At 50.9% G+C, this 20,580-nt stretch overlaps 2 protein-coding genes across 2 annotated transcripts; one reads left to right on the top strand and one right to left on the bottom strand.

Annotated features, from left to right (window-relative positions):
- The first annotated feature begins 5,312 nt into the window (after positions 1–5,312).
- Positions 5,313–5,882, top strand: LOC101543718 (tubulin-specific chaperone A). The gene has a single exon (XM_012935931.2). It carries the CDS (start codon positions 5,352–5,354, stop codon positions 5,676–5,678), a length of 327 nt encoding a protein of 108 aa, XP_012791385.2. The 5' UTR covers positions 5,313–5,351; the 3' UTR covers positions 5,679–5,882.
- Positions 5,883–13,373: 7,491 nt separating this feature from the next.
- On the bottom strand, positions 13,374–20,551 carry LOC129405898 (developmental pluripotency-associated protein 3-like). The gene is made up of 3 exons (XM_055143607.1): positions 20,512–20,551; positions 17,281–17,510; positions 13,374–13,484 (listed from the first exon to the last, which is right to left on the bottom strand). Exons 1-3 carry the CDS (start codon positions 20,549–20,551, stop codon positions 13,374–13,376), a joined length of 381 nt encoding a protein of 126 aa, XP_054999582.1.
- Positions 20,552–20,580: the final 29 nt, after the last annotated feature.

A 20,580-nucleotide genomic window follows, 5' to 3' on the forward strand; every position in this document is an offset into this window, starting at 1 on the left:
AAGCGATAGCACAGCAGGTAGGGCATTTGCCTTGCACACCACCGACCCAGGTTCGATTTCCAGCATCCCATATGGTTCCCTGAGCACCGCCAGGAGTCATCCCTGAGAGCAAAATCCTTGAGAATCGCCAGATGCGACCCCAAAAGAAAAAATAATAATAATAATAAAATTAAATTTAAAAAAATAAGAGAGTGGGGCTGGAGCAATAGCACAGTGGGTTTGCCTTGCACACGGCCGACCCGGGTTCGATTCCCAGCATCCCATATGGTCCCCTGAGCACCGCCAGGGGTAATTCCTGAGTGCAGAGCCAAGAATAACCCCTGTGCATCACCGGGAGTGACCCAAAAAGCAAAAAATAAAATAAAATAAAATAAAAAAATAAATAAAATAAAAAATAAGAGAAAGTTTACAAGCCCACTGAGCTCACTCAGGAAATCCTCAGACAAGGACTTGAATAAACCCATGGATGAGGAAACAGTACAAAGGTTAAGGCACTTGGGGTTTCTTGGTTTTGTTTTTCTTTTTCAGGTCACACTTGGCAATGCTCAGGGGTTCCTCCGGGCTCTGCACTCAGGAATTACTCCTGGCGGTGCTCAGGGGATGTTGGGGATTGAACCCAGGTTTGCCATGTGCCAGGCAAACGCCCTCCCTGCTGTGCTATCACTCTGGCCCCTAAGACACTAGTTGAACACGCTGTTCCTCCCCTAATCCACATCTGAGCACCACCAGGTGGTGCCCTGGAGCTCAGAGGCAGAGATGCTCCTGAGCACTGTGAGGTATGCCCCCCCAAAAAAAAACAAAAAAAAATTTTTTTACTAGTCAATGATTCTATTTTTTAATTTTAGGGTCTATTTGATCTTGTTTGCACCACTGGGATGGAAGGCAAAGGAACCTGTGCTTTCTCACTGTGCCACATCCCAGCCCAGTTGGGGATCATAACAGCCCAGCCACCCCCTCCCCACTTCTGGGAAATAGCCACCATGTACCATAACAGAGATGGTCTGGACTGAGCACTAAAAGCTTTTCCAATAAGCATAAAAGATGGTTGAGGGCAAAGACCTCTAATTAGATACTAATTATCCCACAGAAGAAGAGTCGGTGCTGGGTAATAAACACTTCACTTTTCCTTTTGATTTTGGGCTACTCCCTCTGGGTTCAGGACTTACTCCCGTTTCTGTATGCAGGGATCACTCCTGTTGGGGTCCTGGGGACCCTACTGGGTGCCAGGGATGACACCCAGGTCAGATGTTTGTTTTGTTTTGCTTTTTTTTTTGCTTTTTGGGTCACACCTGGCGATGCACTGGGGTTACTCCTGGCTCATGCACTCAGGAATCACCCTCGGCGGTGCTCAGCCTGGGCTGGGGGGCGGGAAGTGGGGGCGCCCTTGGCTCGGATCTTGCCAGCGGGTGCCCTCCCGGCGCCCTGGCCCCATCCTGGGCCCTGCGCCAGCTCCAAGCCCGAACTCAGCACCCTGGACAGGGCCTGCGCCTCCGCGGGCGCCCAGCCTCTGGGCCGCAGGAGTCCGGTAGGGGAACTGGTCACACGCCACCGCCCTTCCCTGCCGAGACTCCCCCAAGTCGGGTCCCCCTCGGCCTCTGTACCGTCACCATCTGCCTGCTCCTTTTTTTTTTTTTTGCGTTTTCGGTCACACCCAGCGATGCTCAGGGGTTCCTCCTGGCTCTGCACTCAGAGCGGTGTTCTGGCGGTGCTCGGGGGACCCCATGGGATGCTGGGAATCGAACCCGGTCAGCCGCGTGCAAGGCAAACGCCCTCCCTGCTGTGCTATTGCTCCATCCCACTGCATGGTCCTTTCTCTGTGCTCATGGCTCCTGAACTCAGTCCGTTCTTCCTGACCGTAACCGGCAGTATTATTAGTGATAGGCATGGTTATCCATCCCCCCCAACCCCAGCCCCTAGTGTCCCCTTTCCTTGGGGGCCTTCAATAGGCTACAGAGCACCCCCCCCCCGCCAAACCCGCTCAGTGGAGAAAGGGATGAGACGCAGGAGATTCAGACTAGCCCCTCCCCCATCTTTCTGCAGCTGCCCACCAATGACCCGGGTCTGTGGACCCCTCCCCAACCTCCACGCCTGTCTTCACTCCTCCTCCTCCTCCTTGGGATTCCGTGATTTGAACGTTTCCATGCTTCGCCCAGCCCCACTTCAATGATCAGGACATGCCCCAGTCCAGCCGTGGCTTACAGCTATAGAGGCAGAACTGGCTTCCATCCGTGACACCCCTTATGACACTCCTGATCCCCAAAGTCATCCCTGTGCACAGAGCCATGAGTAAGCCCTGGGTGTGGCCCAAATGACCAAAACACAAAACCAATCCCCAAACATAAACACATATTCCCTTTTTTTTTTTTTTCCTTTTTGGGTCACACTCAGCATGCTCAGGGGTTCCTCCTGGCTCATGCACTCAGGAATTACTCCTGGCGGTGCTCGGGGGACCCTGTGGGATGCCGGGGATCGAACTCAGGTTGGCCACGTGCAAGGCAAACGCCCTCCCTGTTGGACTATCATTCCGGCCCCAAATATGTTTTTTTTCTTTTTTGCTTTTTGGGTCACACCCAGCGATGCTCAGGGGTTATTCCTGGCTTTGCACTCAGAAATTACTCCTGGCAGTGCTTGGGGGACCATATGGGATGCTGGGGATCGAACCCGGGTCGGCCGAGTGCAAGGCAAACGCCCTACCCGCTGTGCTATTGCTCCGGCCCCAGGAGTAGAACTTTTCCTTGGGAGGTTCCCCTTTATTTTGGCGTGGGGGTGGGGTGCTGATCACACCTGGCGATGCTCAGGGGTTACTCCTGGCTCTGATAAAGGCCTGAAGAGAAAGCTAGCTTTGCCAGGCCAGAGAGAGAAACCTTAGTATCCAAAGTCTGACCGTTATTTCCAGAGAAGACACTGATCTAAGACTTCCGACGGAAATCTTCTCTTCCAGAATCAGATCTTTCTGCTCAGACCTTTCATGTTGAAAGAGGGGGCTTTCTCAAGGCTGATGGGGAAGAGACTCAGGTGGGTTGAAGAGAGGCTGATGGAGAAGAAGCAGAGAAGCAGAGATGGTTAAAAGAAGAAAGAACGCAGGGGTGTGGGGAGAGATACTACAGCCAGTAAGGTGTTTGATTTGAATGCGGCTGATACAGGTTCTATTCTTGACTCCTCATCATTGTATCACTGTTGTCTAGTTGCTCATCGATTTGCTCGAGTGGGCACCAGTAACCTCTCATTCATCCCTGTCGCATTCAGGGTCAGGGGAATGAGGCCCATTATTGTTATTATTTTCGGCATATTGAATATGCCACGGGTAGCTTGCCAGGCTCTGCTGTGCGAGATTCTGCATTACTCTCTTCTGGGATCTTTGTTTTATAGTCTCTGGATCTTGGCCACTGATGAGATTACATGGCACTGGGGGCAGTTTGTGGGTGTGACTGCCAAGCTACTGGAAAACTGGGGATCTGGGTGGAGGAGGCTTCGTCCAGATTCGAGCAGGCTTGGAGATCTCAGTCCTGGGTCCCACACATCTGGGTTCCTCTGTCGGTTCCTTCATGGGTGAGGTTCGTCCAAGCGTGTGGAGAGTGGCCTTGAGCATGGCTGTGGCTGCGTTCTGGAGGTTTTCAGCTGCCGGGACTCTGCTTGGGGAAGGGAGGGAAACCCAACCCACCTCGCTCTGAGGTGAAGACAGCCTGGCGCAGAGGCAGGAGATTTGACTCCCCATATGGCACCCTAATCCTTCCAGGAGTGATCCCTGAGCACCGTGACGGGAGTAAACTCTGAACACAGGCCAGGTGTGGCCTAAGAACATTTAAAAAAAAATAAAGGGAACCAGTGACTGAAAATGCCAGGCTTTAAGGGGTTGGGACTGGGCTGTCCCTTCCCATCCCCCCGCCCCTCCAGGGTCCCAACTGTCACACCCACAAATGAACTCCCTCCAGGTGCCATTTAAGTGCATTAAGGACCATGATCCAGAGACTTATAAATGAATCTCGTAACCGAGCAGCTGACTGCAGAGATGGCTCCAGACCCCAATTATATGAATTTTTAGAATCTTAGGAGCATGTGGTCACTTTTGCAGTCAGTTGTGGGATATCTCATACTTTTTTTTCTTTTTTTGTTGAATCACTGTGAGATTTTTATTTATTTATTTATTGAATCACCATGTGGAAAGTTACAAAGCTTTCAGGCTTAAGTCTCAGTTACACGATGCTCGAACACCCATCCCTTCACCAGTGCACAAATTTCACTACGAAGAACTACAGTAAACCTCCCTCCACCCCCCACACCTTCCCAGCCCCCCACCCTGCCTGTGAATCACTCTGAGATTGACCCTTACAGACATCTTATATTATTCATAACAAGCAATCACTTGTATCACTTGTCTTCCTGTTGATCTTTGATTTGCTTGAGCAGGCACAGTAACGTCTCCATTTGTCCCTGTCACGTGCTAGTGTAGCCCAATGATATCTGCTCGCTCCAGGAACAGGAAGAGCCTCAAACCGTTCATTCAGGGTTTTGACGAATACAAAATAAATTACCTAGCCTGTGGGGCTGGCTTGAGTGGTGGTGGGACATTTCAAAATAATGGTGGTGGGAAGGTGCAATGGTGGTGGGATTGGTGTTGAAATATTAAATTCCTGACGATGCTCAGGAATCACTCCTGGCAGTGTGGGATGACCCTTTGGGAGGGACCAGAGAGATAGTACAGCAGGGAGGGCATTTGCCTTGCACGCAACCGATCCAGGCTCGATCCCTGGCATCCCATATGATCTCCCAAGCACCTCCAGGAGTAATTCCTGAATGTAGAGCCAGGAGGAACCCCTGAGCATTGCTGGGTGTGGCCCAAAAAGAAAAAATAATAGTGAATGGAATCAATTAATGTGAACAACTTTATGAAAATAAAATTAAAATAAGAGAGAAAGCAAAGGAAAAATCCTGTTTCAAATAATAACACTATTTAAAAAGCACACAGGTTTGATCACCAGCATCCCCTATGGTCCCCCAAGCACCACCAGGAGTGATTCCTGAGTGCAGAGCCAGGAATAAGCCCTGAGCATGGTCTGGTGTGACACGAAAAGCCAAACAAAACACTCTGGGCTAGAGAGATAACTGTGGCAGGTGTGGTGTTTGCTTTGCACGCGGTCATCCAGGGTTCAATCCCTGGAACCCTACATAATCCCTCAGGCACTGTCAATAGTGATCCCTGAGCATTACAAGATGTGGTTCAAAAGACAAAAACAAGTGAAATAAAGGGGGCTGGAGAGCACAGAGCCCCGGCGCCGCGCCCGAACCAACTGCCTTCTCGGCGCCGCGCTTCTCAGCTCTCCGCCCCTCCTTCCCGCGGCGCTCCCGGGACCATGACCGATCCCCGCGTGAGGCAGATCAAGATCAAGACCGGCGTGGTGAAGCGCTTGGTCAAAGAAAAAGTGATGTATGAAAAAGAAGCCAAACAACAAGAAGAAAAGATAGAAAAGATGAAAGCAGAAGATGGTGAAAATTATGCCATTAAAAAACAGGCTGAGATCCTGCAAGAGTCCCTTATGATGATTCCAGACTGCCAGCGCAGGTTGGAAGCCGCACATACTGACCTTCTGCAAATACTAGAGAGTGAAAAAGACTTGGAAGAAGCTGAAGAATATAAAGAAGCACGATCAGTACTAGATTCAGTGAAATTAGAAGCATGAAGACTTTCTATACAGGGTGTTTTTGTGCATTTTAGCCCAGAATCCGTCCATTCCATAATTCGTTATTTTACCACTGCTCTGTGTTCAAGTAGGATGAGAATCTAATTATAGATATTTCTGACAGAAGCAAAGTCTGTTTGAAATTTAAATACTTTGCCTCATAACTGGATTGAGTTAAAAACAAGATTTTTTTTTTTAAGTAAACTTCCTAAAAAAAAAAAAAAAGGGGGGGGCTGGAGAGATAGTACAGAAGGCAGGGCGCTTAAACCCGAGCATGCAATCAATGTGGGCTCAGTCGATCCCTGATACTGCATGTAGTCCCTCTCCCTACCCCCCGGCTGGCCAGGAGTGATCCCTGAGGTTAGGGCCATGAGTAAGCCAGGAGCACAGCTGGTGTGGACCCCCAAAAACCAAAAAGTGGGGCTGGAGAGATAGCATAGCGGGTAGGGCATTTGCCTTGCACGTGGCCAACCCGGGTTCGATTCCCAGCATCCCATATGGTCCCCTGAGCACCGCCAGGAGTAATTCCTGAGTGCAGAGCCAGGAGTGACCCCTGTGCATCACCAGGTGTAACCCAAAAAAGAAAAAAAAAAACCCAAAAGTGAAAAAAGTAGGGGCTGAAGCAATACCCAATGGGTAAGGCATTTGCCTTGCAAGAGACAGGAGTAACCCCTGAGCATCACCAGGAGTGACCCTCACCACCTCCTACCATCCCCGAAAGAAAGTGAAATAATAAATCTTCAGGGGCTGGAGCGATAGCACAGCAGGTAGGTGGACCCTGGTTCGATTCCCAGCATCCCTGAGCACTGCCAGGAGTGATTCCTGAGTGCAGAGCCAGGAGTAACCCCTGTGCATCGCCGGGTATGACCCAAAAAGCAAAAATAATAATAATGATAATCACTGTCACTGTCATCCCGTTGCTCATCAATTTGTTCAAGCGGGCACCAGTAACATCTCTCATTGCGAGACTTATTGTTACTGTGTTTGGCATATCCAATACGCCACTGGTAGCTTGCCAGGCTCTACCGTGCGGGTTTGATACTCTCGGTAGCTTGCCGGGCTCTCCGAGAGGGGCGGAGGAATCGAACTCTGGTCGGCCACGTGAAAGGCGAACGCCCTACCGCTGTGCTATCGCTCCAGCCCAATAGTGATAATAATAATAATAATAATAATAATAATAATAATAATAATAATAATAATAATAATAATAAATCTTAAAAGGGTAGAGTCCAAATGAAGACACTTCCTTACATGATCCATCACGGGCCTTGTATAGGGCCCCCCAGCACGGCCAGAAGTGACACCCCCAGGCACAGAACTGGAAGTAGCTCCATTTGTGACCTGAACTAACCCCCACCCCCACCCCCCAACAAAGAGCGGCTTCCCAGACTGGATTGCAAGCAGGCCCTGCCCACCTGCTCCTCAGCCGGAACAGAGGGGGGCTGAGAAATCCCACTAAGACAGAAAGTAACAGTAATTAAAAGGCTTGGCCCTCTCAGTGAGCAGCTGGGGAGTTAATTAGCTTTGCCATGGACACAGAGAACTTCCTGGGACCTTAGCGTTGTCTGTTTATCAGATTACAGGGCCAGTGTCTACTGACCGCTTATCGCCCTGACAACCTCAGCTGCCGGGCAGCACACGGGAACAGGCTCCTCTTCATGTTCCCAGTATGTAGGTGATGAATGTGTCTCTCCAAAGAGAATCGTTTTTCCTTATTTTGGGGGGGGCAGGGATGTGTGGGCCACACCTTGTGATACCCAGCGGTTACTCCCGAGGGTGCTCAGAGGACCATATGGGATGCTGGACATTGAACCTTGTTCACTGTGTCCGAGGCAAATGCCCTGCCTGTGTACCACTGCTCTGGCCCCAGGGAATGATGTATTTTGCTTTGTGGGCCACACCTGGCAATGCTCAGGGCTTCCTCCTGGCTCTGTACTCAGGAATTACCCCTGGTGGTGCTCGGGGGACCATATGGGATGCTGTGGATCAAACCTGGGTTGACCAAGTGCAAGGCAGATGCCCTCCCCTCTGTACTATCTCTCTGGCCCACTTTGGTTTGTTTTTTTCTTTTTGGGTCACACCCAGCATTGCACAGGGGTTCCTCCCGGCTCATGCACTCCTGGCAGTGCTCAGGAGACCCTATGGGATGCTGGGAATTGAACCCGGGCCTGCCGAGTGCAAGGCAAACACCGTCCCCGCTGTGCTATCACCCCAGCTCCCCATTTTGATCTTCTGATCTGGTTTTTCTTCATGCTTTTCCACAATATGGCCTGTACCTCCAGGATGGCTTACCATCCTGGAGCCACACTTGACGATGCTCAGGAATCACTCCTGGCAGTGTGGGATGACCCTTTGGGATGCCAGGGATCGAACCTGGGCCAGCTGCATGCAAAGCAAGTTCTTTACCCACCGTCCTATCGCTCCAGCCCCGAGGCAGGGACATTTTATATTTACTAGGTGTGTAAATTTGCTGTTTTTTTTGTTTGTTTGTTTTTGTTTTTTTGCTTTTTGCATCACACCTGGCGATGCACAGGGGTTACTCCTGGCTCTGCACTCAGGAAATACCCCTGGCGGTGCTCAGGGGACCCTATGGGATCCTGGGAATTGAACCCAGGTTGGCTGCGTGTAAGGCAAACACCCTACCCGCTGTGCTATTGCTCCAGCCCCCTGCTGTTATTTTTTTTTGCTTTTTGGGTCACACCCGGCGATGCACAGGGGTTACTCCTGGCTCTGCACTCAGGAATTACCCCTGGCGGTGCTCAGGGAACCATATGGGATGCCGGGGATTGAAGCCAGGTCGGCCGAGTGCAAGGAAAACACCCTACCCGCTGTGCTATCACTGTGGCCCCTTGGTTTGCATGCTGATGACTCCTGTTTATTGTTTTGGGGCCACACCTACTTGTGCTTAGGGATCACTCCCAGAGGGGACCTAGGTGTGCCACATGCAAAGGAAACATCTCACCTGCTGTTAACATTTCTTCTGGTCCAGATGACCCTGGTTGAATTCTCAGCACTGCACAGGGTCCCCCAAGCATCACCGGGAGTGACCTCTGAGCACAGAGCCAGGAGCAGCTTTTGAGCACTACGAGGTGTGGCCCCCTCAAATAAAAATTTCTTGCTACTTTTCAGCAGGAACAACTCAAGGATTTTTGTGCCCCAGAACTGACCCGGTAAGAGGCACTATTCAGCGGCCGGAGTGATAGTTCAGTGGGTAAGGCATTTGCCTTGCACCGACTGACCTGGGTTCGATCCCCAGCACCCCATATAGTCCCCCCGGAGCACCGCCAACAGTAACCCCTGAGTATTGCCGGGTGTGACCCCCCTCCAACCCCCTCCAAAAAAAGGGGGGCATTCTTCGTCAGGAATTTTGCTGATTTCCAATCAGCATGGCTGAGGAATGACTAAAGCGTTTATTCTCCAGCAAGTTGTGTGTCCCAGTGGCTCCACCTGCTGTCTGGAAAAGGAACATCTCTTCCTCTTCCTTCCCTACATTTCATTTCATTCATTTATTTATTTATTTAGGCTTTTTGGGTCACACCCGGCAATGCACAGGGGTTCCTCCTGGCTCGGCACTCAGGAATTACTCCTGGCGGTGCTCAGGGGACCACAGGGGATGCTGGGAATCGAACCCGGGTCGGCCACGTGCAAGGCAAACGCCCTACCTGCTGTGCTATTGCTCCAGCCCCCCTCCCCTACATTTTAGAAGATGGAGCCAAGTTGGGGTGACTGGGTACTCTGCCTTCTCCCCTCACTGCTACCCAGAATCCCCCCAGGGTCGATGACCAAGTGTCTGTGACTCAGGGTTTGTTTGTATCTTCAGTTGGTGGCTGTTGGGGTCCGAGTGACAGTTCAGCAGATAGGGCATTCGCCTTGTATGCAGCCAAGCTGGGTTCTATCCTATCCTGCATCCCATTGGGTCCACTGAGCACCATGAGTGTCGCACCCCCAGGAAAAAAAAATCAAAACATAAAAACAAATACTAAGTTGGTGACTGTATATTAGTATTGCTGTTTGAATTACGTATTTTTAAGAATCCTTGTGCTTTGGGGGCCAGATAGAACAGCAGGGAAGGTAGTTGCCTTGCATGTGGCCACCCAGGATTCGATCCACAGCATCTCCAAGCACCATCAGAAGAAGCTCTTGGGCATTGCCAGGGGTGCCCCCAAAACAAAAAAGATCCTGTGCTTTAGATATAGATTTGAGAAAAAAAAATTTTTTTTGCTTTTTAGGTCACACCCGGCAATGCACAGGGGTTACTCCTGGCTCATGCACTCCAGAATCACTCCTTGTGGTCCTTTTGGGGGACCATATGGGATGCCGGGAATTGAACCCGGGTCGGCCGCATGCAAGGCAAACACCCTCCCCGCTGTGCTATCACTCCAGCCCCTCAAATTACATCTTTTTTTTTTTTTTTTTGCTTTTTGGGTCACACCCAGCGATGCTCAGGAATTACTCCTAGCGGTGCTTGGGGGACCATATGGGATGCCGGGGATCGAACCCGGGTCGGCCGCGTGCAAGGCAAACGCCCTACCCGCTGTGCTATCGCTCTGGCCCCTCAAATTACATCTTAATGGAAATATTCCAGTAGGGCAGAGCAATAGAACAACTAATGCCATTTGCCATTGGACACAGCTAACCCAGAGCCAGGAGTGAGCCCTGAGCATTGCTGGGTGTGGCCCCCAATCCCCGCCCCCCCCAAAATTTTTTTGCTGTACTGACAGATTCTAGAAACAGCTCACAGGACTAAGTACTCCGCATGCAGGAGACTTGGGTGCAATCTCCAGAACTCCATGAAAGCACCACTGGGATAATCCCAAAGCACTACACCAGGAAAGCCCCAAAGCGTAAAAGCAGCAAAAACTCCTACCCGCCCAAACCTCCATGTATATTCCCAGGTTGTTTCAGCTGCACCCCTGCATTCCAATATCTAACAAACAGGGTTTTCTTTTTATAGTAGTTAATCTAGTTCATTAGTTGGTTAATAGCTTATTAGCTGGCGAACCTGTCTTTCAGATCTGAGTGAGGAAGGGATGAGAAACCATTCTCAGCAACTGCATTGTCCACTTCTCCCTTCTTGAGATGTGTATACTTGATTAGCTAATGCTGGGATCTGTTCTGGGGCTCCTTTCCACTCTGGAGAAGCCCATGTTCTTTCTCTCCTCTTTGCCTTTTGAGTCACACCTGGCGATGCTCGGGGTTTCTTCCTGGTGATGCACTAAGGAATTAATCCAGGTGGTGCTTGGGGGACCATATGGGGATGCCGTGGGTTGAACCTGGATTGACCATATTTAAGGCAAACACCCTACCCACTGTACTCTCGCTCTGGCCCTAGTGTGCCTTTGATAGCACAGTGGGGAGGGCATTTGCCTTGCATGCCACCAGTTCTGGCCCTGGCTATCCACGTGGTCCATGAGCACTGCCAGGAGTAATTCCTGAGTGCAGAGCCAGGAGTAATCCCCAAGGATTGCCAGGTGTGACCCAAACTCACTGCAAAAGCAGATTAAAAAAAGAAGAGAACGCCAACTATTTGTACCCTGAGACTCTGATGGGGCCAATTCCTGTTTGTTGAACACAAAGCTAGTAAAAACTATGCTACCAGAACAAATGACAAAGCACAATGAGTTTTAGAGGGGTCCCAAGGCACCCAAACTTTAATAAAAATCCTTTAGACATGTTATCTGCTACAGAAGATGCAAATAACGAAAAAGTTCAGAAGCCAGAAGATCACATAATGCATGCTGCTGCTGGGGGATTATCGATGGCCCACCCCAATCCCCTATGTCCCACCTACATTCACTTCACCTCTGCAAGCATCCGGGGTGTTCTTCAGACTGGCGTGTGCTGCTGAGGATTACACCAAAAACTGGAATGGAAATGTACTGTGGGCGGAAGTCAGCTCGACGGGCTGGGGCAGCGCTTTGTTTGGAGGCGCATGTCTGACCACCAGCACCCTAAGTGGGTTTCTGGGGCCCAGAATTACAGTACAGTGGGGAGGGCATTTACCTGGCACTCAATAGACCCGGGTATAATTCCCAGCATCCCTAGGGTTCCCAGAGCACCGCCAGGAGTAATTCCTGAGTACAGAGCAAGGAGGAACCCCTGAGCATCACCAGGTGTGACCCCCACCAAAAAAAACCTTGAGCTGCTACAAGTGACCCCTAAACACCAAGCTGGGAATAGCCCCTGAACACTGCCAACCATGTCCCCTAAATAACAACCACAAAAAAAGAAACTCACGGCAGCAATATTTTTCAAGTATATTGAAGTTCTTCAAGCTATACAGATGTCTTCTAATCTACTAAGTTAGAAAAACAGATTCAAAAAAAAAAAAAAAAAAGAAAAAGATTCAAGGGGCCAGAGTGACAGATGCCACAGCATGGGGGTCGATGGTAGGCTGCCCGAGAAGACGGGGAAGGAGGCCTAAGGACTCTGCCACATCGTGCTCTTTTAGGTAATGACAAATTAAGAAATTGCTAATAAGAAACTGTGTGTAAGGAGAATCGCGGAACTGTAAGAACTAAGAAAATGTTAACGGGGACTGGGAAACTGAACCTGAGCCCTCGGTTAAACAAGGGAAGGGAGGAACAAGCTTTCCTATACCCCAACCAACCATGCTAAGGGCCCGCCAGATTGATGGGAGCATGTGAGGGCCGCAGCAACGGGCAGGATGCACCGACACTGGCTGGTTTTCCTCCCTTGGGCCCCAGAAGGCCGATGCGGGAAGGATGCAGTGACTGCTTTTGCTTTTCTTTTGCTTGTTGCCTCTGTGTCCCATCCCTGCTTCTCTGATAAGCATGTCCACAGACTGTAGCCCCCTCTCAGAGGATGAGAGACCCTCTCAGCCAAAGGGGCTCCAAGCCTCCTTCTCGTTCAACTTGGGGTCCTCTGTGCTGAGCGTCTAATAACCTCGCTCTCTTCTTCTGGGCGGTCTCTATTCATGCCTCGGCTCCCACTGGCACATGCAGTGCTCCACTTCGCTCGCCCACTTGGGTGCTCTGCTAGCTAAGGGGCTGCATTTCGCCTCTCCATGATGCTGTGCACCTCCTGTGCAGTCAGTACCGTCTCTGGTCTTAAAATCAAAGGGGCTGGAGCGATAGCACAGCAGGTAGGGCATTTGCCTTATAAGCGGCCGACCCGGGTTTGATCCCCAGCATCCCATAGGGTCCCCCAAGCACTGCTGGGAGTGATCCCTGAATGCAGAGCCAGGAGGTACCCCCGAGCATCGCTGGGTGTGACCCAAAAAGGAAAAAAATTTAAAAAAAAATGGGTCTATCTAGCGCGCCGCATATGGTCCTCTAAGCCCTGCTAGGAGTGAACCCTAAGCACTGCAGGTGTGGCCCCAAATAAAAACAGAGGCAAGGGTCACAAGAAAGAAAGAACAGCGCCAGGAAGAGAACTCACTGGCCAGGTGGGAGACGGGGTCCCATCCCCAGCTGTGGATGGTTGGCTGAGAACCACCAGGCATTCTAGCACATTCTAGTACATTCTCCGAGCAACCTGGGCTTGGCCCCAAAACAAACAAAGAACAGACATCATAGAACTTAAGGATTACCAAACAAAAGCCATGGTAGAAGAACTCAGGGGTCACCACAGTATTAGTCAATCACAATCAGCTGTCTCGGAGGCTTCTCCGCAGCTCTTATACAATGATTCTAAAATTACGATCAGCAAAGGACAGCAGGAATAAGATTATGGCTAATTGGAATCCATGTCATTAGGATTTTCCATGCTGGACGTCTCAGGAGGCTGCCTGTGGCTCCTGCAGTAACTACAGGTACACTGAAAAGCCTTCGTTCTTGTCACAGGCTAGAAAAAAGAAAAATAAAAGTGCGTGTGGGGTGAGAGGGTGGAGAGGGGGAGGCCTTTTTAAATTTCTTTTTGGGTCCCACCCAGTGATGCTCAGAGGTTCCTCTTGGCTCTACACTCAGGAATTACCCCTGGCGGTGCTCAGGGGACCTGACCCGGGTTTGACTCCCAGCATCTCTTATGGTCCCCCGAGCACCGCCAGGAGTAACCCCTGTGCATCGCTGGGTGTGACCCAAAAAGCAAAAAAAAAAAAGCATAAAATCAGTGAGTGATGACATAATGTCTTTTTTTTTGCGCGTCACACCTGGCGATGCACAGAGGTTACTCCTGGCTCTGCCCTCAGGAGTTACTCCTGGCGGTGCTCAGGGGACCATATGGGATGCTGGGAATCAAACCCGGGTCGGCCGCGTGCAAGGCAAATGCCCTCCCTGCTGTGCTATTGCTCCAGCCCCAGGTTTTTTGTTTTTGTTTTTGTTTTTTTGCGACATAATAATGTCAATGTAAAAATTTTTTTCAGGTTTGGGGTCATTAACTGGCAATGCACAAGGGTCACTCCTGGCTCTGCACTCAGAAATTACTCCTGGTGGTGCTCAGGGGACCCTCTGGGATGCTGGGGATCGAACCCAGACTGGCAGTGTGCAAGGGCAAATGCTCTCCCCACTGGACTATCTCCCCGGCCCCCTCAATGTAACATTTTCAACTAAGAGAGCACAGCAGGTAGGGTGCTTGCCTGGTACACTGACAATCTGGGACTGATCCTTGGTGACTCGTTTGTCTGAACCCGCCAGGAGTGATCTCTGAACACCGAGCCAGAGTGCTCTCTGAGCACTGCCAGGAGTGGCTCCGGAACGATGTCAACTGAGGGCTGGAGAGATAGTACAAAAAACAGAGTGCTGGGGGCCGGAGCGATAGCACAGCGGATAGGGCGTTTGCCTTGCACGCGGCCGACCCGGGTTCAATCCCCGGCATCCCATATGGTCCCCCAAGAACCGCCAGGAGTAATTAATTCCTGAGTGCAGAGCCAGGAGTAACCCCTGAGCATCGCTGGGTGTGACCAAAAAAAAAAAAAAAAAAAAAACCAGAGTGCTAGGAGTGATCCCTGAGGAACGCCAGGTGTGACCCCAAAAGAAAAAAAAATCAAAACTCCCAAACAAAAATAACCTCCCCAGGGGCTGAAGCACAGCAGGTAGGATATTTGCCTTGCAGGCAGCTAACCCGAGTTTGATCCCCAGCATCCCATAGGGTCCCCCGAGCACCGCCAGGAGTAATTCTTGAGTGCAGGGCCAGGAGGAACCCCTGTGCATCGCCGGGTGTGACCCCCCCACCCTCACCCCCCCAAAAAAAAAACCCTACCAAAAACACAAAACAGAAAAACCCACAACCCAACCCAATTCCCTGCATCTCCAGAAAACAAGGAGGTAAGAAGTTGATGACCACTGGGTGTGACCCCAAAAGCAAAAAAATAAAACAGATGGAATGTACTTGAGCCACACCCAGCAGTGCTCAGGGGCACCATCAGTGCTGAAAAGTTCAGACTTTGCTTGGGAGGCCCAGGTTCGATCTCCAAACCCAGTAGTAATTCCTGGGAGGACGTTTGCCTTGTATGCATCCGACCTGGGTTCAACCCAGCATCCCAAATGGTCTCCCGAACACCGCCAGTAGAAATTCCTGAGTGCAAAGCCAGGAGTAACCCCTGTGCATCGCCAGGTGTGACCCAAAAAAGAAAGAAAAAAAAAAAACAGAAAAAAGAAAACCCCCAACAAAAATGGGGGCTAGAAAGATAGTGCAGGGGGTTGGAGCTATAGCACAGCGGGGAGGGTCGTTTGCCTTGCACGCAGCCAACCCGGGTTCGATTCCCAGCATCCCATATGGTCCCCTGAGCACAGCCAGGGGTAATTCCTGAGCGCAGAGCCAGGAGGAACCCCTGTGCATGGCCAGGCGAGACCCAAAAAGAAAAAGAAAGGCAGCAGGTAGGCTGTTTGCTTTGTATGCAGCAAAAATCAATCTCATTGCCTGGCACATTTAGTCCCAAAGAACTAAATGCCAGGAACCCCCTGAGCACAGCTGGATGTGGCATCTGGGGTGGGGGCACACCTGGCAGTGCTCAGAACATACTCTGGCATTACTCCTGGCAGGTTCAGGCCCCCAAGGATCACCTCCACAAAAAGCAAACCCAGGAGTACTAAAAAAAAATTATATATATATTTACCTCTTCGTCCATCTTCCGCATTTCTTGAAGCTTCATGGGGAAAAAAAAAAAAGCATTGAAACAAAGTTAGATAACTTCAGGTCACACATTTTCCCTGAGAAACTGGACAATTAGTCCCACCCACATTGGAAATTCAGGACAACTACTCACTGTTTCCTTCTTTTTTTTTCCTTTTTGGGTCACACCCGGCGATGCACAGGGGACCCTATGGGATGCTGGGGATCAAACCTGGGTTGACAAGGCAAATTCTCTACCCGCTGTGCTATCACTCCAGCCCCACTGTTTGCTTTTTTTTTTTGCTTTTGCTTTTTTTTGGGTCACACCCAGCGATGCTCAGGGGTTACTCCTGGCTTTGCACTCAGGAATTACTCCTGGCGGTGCTTGGGGGACCATATGGGATGCCGGGGATCGAACCCGGGTCGGCCGCGTGCAAGGCAAACGCCCTACCCGCTGTGCTATCGCTCCGGCCCCACTGTTTGCTTCTTAACCCACATGAGCAGGCAGTAAGGATAAGGGAAAGCATTTCCCCTGGCCAGCTGCAGTGAGCGGCTCCAATTTTCACCTGTCTCCATTCCACTTTTTAATATCCCTGCAAATTCCTGGGCTCTTTCTTCTTTTTTGCTTTTTGGGTCACTCCCGGCAATGCTCAGGGGTTACTCCTGGCTTTGCACTCAGGAATTACTCCTGGTAGTGCTTGGGGGACCCTATGGGATGCCGGGGATTAAACCCAGGTCAGCCGAGTGCAAGGCAAACGCCCTCCCCGCTGTGCTATCGCTGCAGCCCCACTTGGGCCTTTTCTGAAAATGGGAATTTAACAACTTCCCCAGATCAGATTCTGCCCCAGACCTTAGCCTCACAGGAAGCCAGGAGATAAAAATTCCTGGGCAAATGGTCAAAGAGAACCTGAATCTAACTAGCCAGATGGCTCTGTAAATCCTCACATTGTCCAGGGCTGGAGCGATAGCACAGTGGGTAGGGTATTTGCCTTGCATGTGGCCGACCCAGGTTTAATTCCCAGCATCCCATAGGGTGCCCTGAGCACTGCCAGGAGAAATTCCTGAGTGCAGAGCCAGAACAACCCCTGTGCATCACTGGGTGTGACCCCCCCAAAAAAAGCAGTAATAATAATAATAATTCTCACATTCTCTCTCATTCTTGTCACTTAACAAGTGAAGACCCCAGTTTTCCTATAATCCCCCCCCCACACACATAACGAGTCATACTTAACTTAGCCCGTAAGTTCCTCCCCAGAAAGGAAAGTTATCTTTGCTACTTTCCAATTAACTTTGATATCTTGTTAGTTTTGTTTTGGGGCCACACCCGGTGATGCTCAGGGCTTACTCCTGGCTGTGTAGCCGGGAATGGCTCCTGGTGGTGTGCAGGGACCCTATGGGATGGCGGGGATCCAGTAAGGGTAGGATGCGTGCGAGGCATGAGCCCTACCCACTGCACCATCTCTCTGGCCCCTACACTTTCGATATTTTCTAACTCTTGAGAATATTGAAATCCTGGGAACTGCAGCCCAACACGGAGCTCTGTGGTCACCGTCCCTACACCAGGGCTGCCGACCCCACGGCATACACGTACCAGGTGAAACTGGCGCAGGTACTGTTTTTTGAGCCGTAACATCCGTTCCTGCAGGTTTTGCTGGACGCTCAGCAGAGTCCGTGGGCCCCTCCGCCTCCGGGTCACGGCAGACCGTACAGCCCCAATATTCCAGTCTTGGTTCTGCTGTGGCGGGGTATAGTCCAGTGGGAGTGAGGAGGGCCTGATGGTAGGGTCCAGGGTCAAATTTCTAAGGTTCCTGATCAAGTTCTCTGCAAAAACCGCAGAGGCATCTGAAAAGCGAAAACCAAAAATCGAGAGTGTGAGTGCCGATAGCCCAAACCATCTGGTCGTCGCCAGAGAGATAGTACACGCAACAGACCTGGATCCAACCTCTGGCACCCCATAGGGTCCCCTGAGCACCGCCAGGAGTGATTCCCAGGGCAGAGCCAGGAGTAACCCCTGAGCATGGCTGGGTGTGACCCTCCCTCCCAAGTAAAAATGAAATCATCAAATAGGTCTGCTGTCTAGCTTGTGAACCCTGGTTATATCAGTTCCTTGGGGGCAGCGGGTGATCTACTGCAGCCTAGGAGAAATGTGCTTTAAGAATCCACTCAGGGGGGCTAGAGCGGTAGCACAGCGGGGAGGGCGTTTGCCTTGTACACGGCTGACCCGGGTTCGACTCCCAGCATCCCATAATCCCATATGGTCCCCTGAGCACTGCCAGGAGTAATTCCTGAGTGCAGAGCCGGGAGTAAGCCCTGTGCAATGCCGGGTGTGACCCAAAAAGAAAAAAAAAAAAGAATCCACTCAGGGGGCAAGGGCTATATATAGTACAGTGGTTAGGGCTCTTGCCTTGCACACCGCTGACCCAGGTTCAATTGGTCCTCTGAGCTCCACCAGATGTGATCCTTGAATGCAGAGCCAGGAGTAAGCTGTGAGCGCTGCCAGGTGAGGATGCACCCCCCGCCAAATCCAACAAACCACTAAAGAATTAAAGAATCCACTTAGGTGATGTGACTCAGTGACCATGTGCATTTATCTGGCATGTCTGGGACCTGGTTTTGACCTCCAGCATCACACAAAAGGGGAATCCATTAAGATGACAGATGACAAACCATTTGTTTTCAAAAATAACCAATCACAAAATTCTGTCAATAAGGATTGAAGGATTCTGTCAATAAGGATAAAGAAGTAAGAATATCTGGTGGCATGGAGCTGAGAGATATCACAGCGGGGAGGGCGTTTGCCTTGCATGCGGCCAACCCGGGTTTGATTCCCAGTATCCCATAGGGTCCCCCAAGCACTGCCAGGAGTAATCCCTGAGTGCATGAGCCAGGAGTAAACCCTGTGCATCGCTGGGTGTGGCCCAAAAAGAAAAAAATATATATCTGGCTTGGGGGCTGGAGGATAGCACAGTGGGGAGGGCGTTTGCCTTGCATGCGACCAACCCCGGGTTCGATTCCCAGCATCCCATAAGACCCCCCCAGCACTGTCAGGAATAATTCCAGAGTGCATGAGCCAGGAGTAACCCCTGTGCACAGCTGGGTGACCAAAAAGCAAAAATAAACAAACACACACACACAAAAAAAATACCCTAAGTTATTGCAGTGGAAGTCCAAGTCAGCAATTCAAGCTTTTGTTGTTTTTGGTTTGGGGGCCACACCCAGTGGTGCTCTAGGCTCAATCCTGGCTCAGCCTGGTTATCACTCCAGAAAGGAGCTCACTTTTTCTCCCCACCCTTATGGGCTTAATTTGTCCCCTGTCCCCCACCCCATAGTATTCTATCTCTTGAATAATCTCTCCACCCCTCCTGTGTTCTTTATTATTATTATTATTGTCTTTTCCAAAGGGATCCAACCAGTGCCTCAAGGGCTAGTCAGAAACCCTAGTAAGAATCCCCAGGGCGAGAAGGTTTCAAATGAATCATGATAAGGTCTGGGAGCTGGGTGGGACTGCAAAAGTAGCAGGAGTCCGGGATAGGAAAAGAATTTAGGAAGGTGGGGACTTTGCAACTAGCAATTTTCCTAGAGCAAAGTTTCAAAGGGAGCAGCCCTCCAAAGGGGGCCAAGCATTTACATTGCATAGCAATTCACCCCAAGTTCCTGCGACCCATTCTTTAATTTCCACAGAATAGCCATTTCCTTGGTTGTTAACATTTCTAGAGGGGAATTTTCCCTGCAAGGAGACAGAGCAGCCAGTTGGGACACTCTTGCCGCCTGCCCCGGTTTCATCTCTATCATTCCATATAGTCCCGAGCCCCGAACTTCATGCCTGAGTGGGCTGGCAGAAAGGAGGAACCCCTCCTCTGACAAAACAGCAAACCCGAGGGGCTGGAGCAATAGCACAGCGGGTAGGGCGTTTGCCTTGCACGCGGCCGACCCGGGTTCGAATCCCAGCATCCCATAGGGTCCCCCGAGCACCGCAAGGAGTGCAGAGCCAGGAGTAACCCCTGTGAATCGCTGGGTGTAACAAAAAAAAAAAAAAAGTACGTTTGGTTTGGCAATGCCCGGGGGTTACTCCTGAATTACTGACGGCGCTTAGGGGGACCATATAGGATAGAAGAACTAAGGCAACCTGTGTGCAGGACCCAGGGGACTATTTCTCCAGCCCTGGGGAAGCAAGATTTCTTTTTTTTTGGGGGGGGGGTCACACTTGTTGATGCTCAGGGGTTACTCTTGGCTCTGCACTCAGGAGTTACTCTAGACGGTGCTCAGGGACCGTAAGGGATACGGGGGAGGGGGGGTTCAGCCTCGTACAAGGCAACCGCCCTCCCCCGCTGTGCTGGGTAAGCAATACTCTTAAGCACAAGCAAACGTTTGGCTCTTTCTCTTTTTTTCTTTTCTTTGGCTTTTTGGGTGCCTCCCAGCTCTGCACTCAGGAATTACTCCAGGCGATGCTTGGGGGACCCTATGGGATGCCAGGGATTGAACTCGGCTGCGTGCCAGGCAAACGCCCTCCCTGCTGTACGACCGCTCTGTCCCAAAAGTTTGAGTGTCCCCCGCTGCCAAACGGAACCAGAAGGACCCCTGAACACAGCCAAGAATGTGGTTCTCGGTGCCCTTTCTCTCTTTTATTACTGGTCTCTACCCCCTTATTCCCATCTAAACGCTTTGGAAGGTGGATCAAGCAGCTGTAACATCGATACTTACACGATAGTAACATAGTAACAGGCTGTAAATCAGGGTCCCCAACGCCCGCGAGCCTGGTGGCGAAGGTGCCCCCCTTGCCTCTTCCTGAGCCCCTTTGTAGCTAAGAAGGGCGGGGGCTTACCTGGATTCCCTTGGGAGTTTCCCTCCGCCGAGGTGTCCATGGGGTGCAGCACCCGACCCGGGTCCCCAA

The sequence above is a fragment of the Sorex araneus genome, chromosome 6 (genome assembly GCF_027595985.1).
Source record: "Sorex araneus isolate mSorAra2 chromosome 6, mSorAra2.pri, whole genome shotgun sequence".
NCBI classification, from domain to species: domain Eukaryota; kingdom Metazoa; phylum Chordata; class Mammalia; order Eulipotyphla; family Soricidae; genus Sorex; species Sorex araneus.

Excerpts from the sequence above, each read along its gene's own strand:
- LOC101543718 (XM_012935931.2), top strand. The coding sequence starts at position 5,352 with ATGACCGATCCCCGCGTGAGGCAGATCAAGATCAAGACCGGCGTGGTG.
- LOC129405898 (XM_055143607.1), bottom strand. The coding sequence starts at position 20,551 with ATGGACACCTCGGCGGAGGGAAACTCCCAAGGGAATCCAG. Across the intron at positions 17,511-20,511 it reads AAACTCCCAAGGGAATCCAG|AGAACTTGATCAGGAACCTT; the intron begins GTAAGCCCCCGC and ends CGGTTTTTGCAG. Across the intron at positions 13,485-17,280 it reads ACCTGCGCCAGTTTCACCTG|CCTGTGACAAGAACGAAGGC; the intron begins GTACGTGTATGC and ends TCTTTTTTCTAG.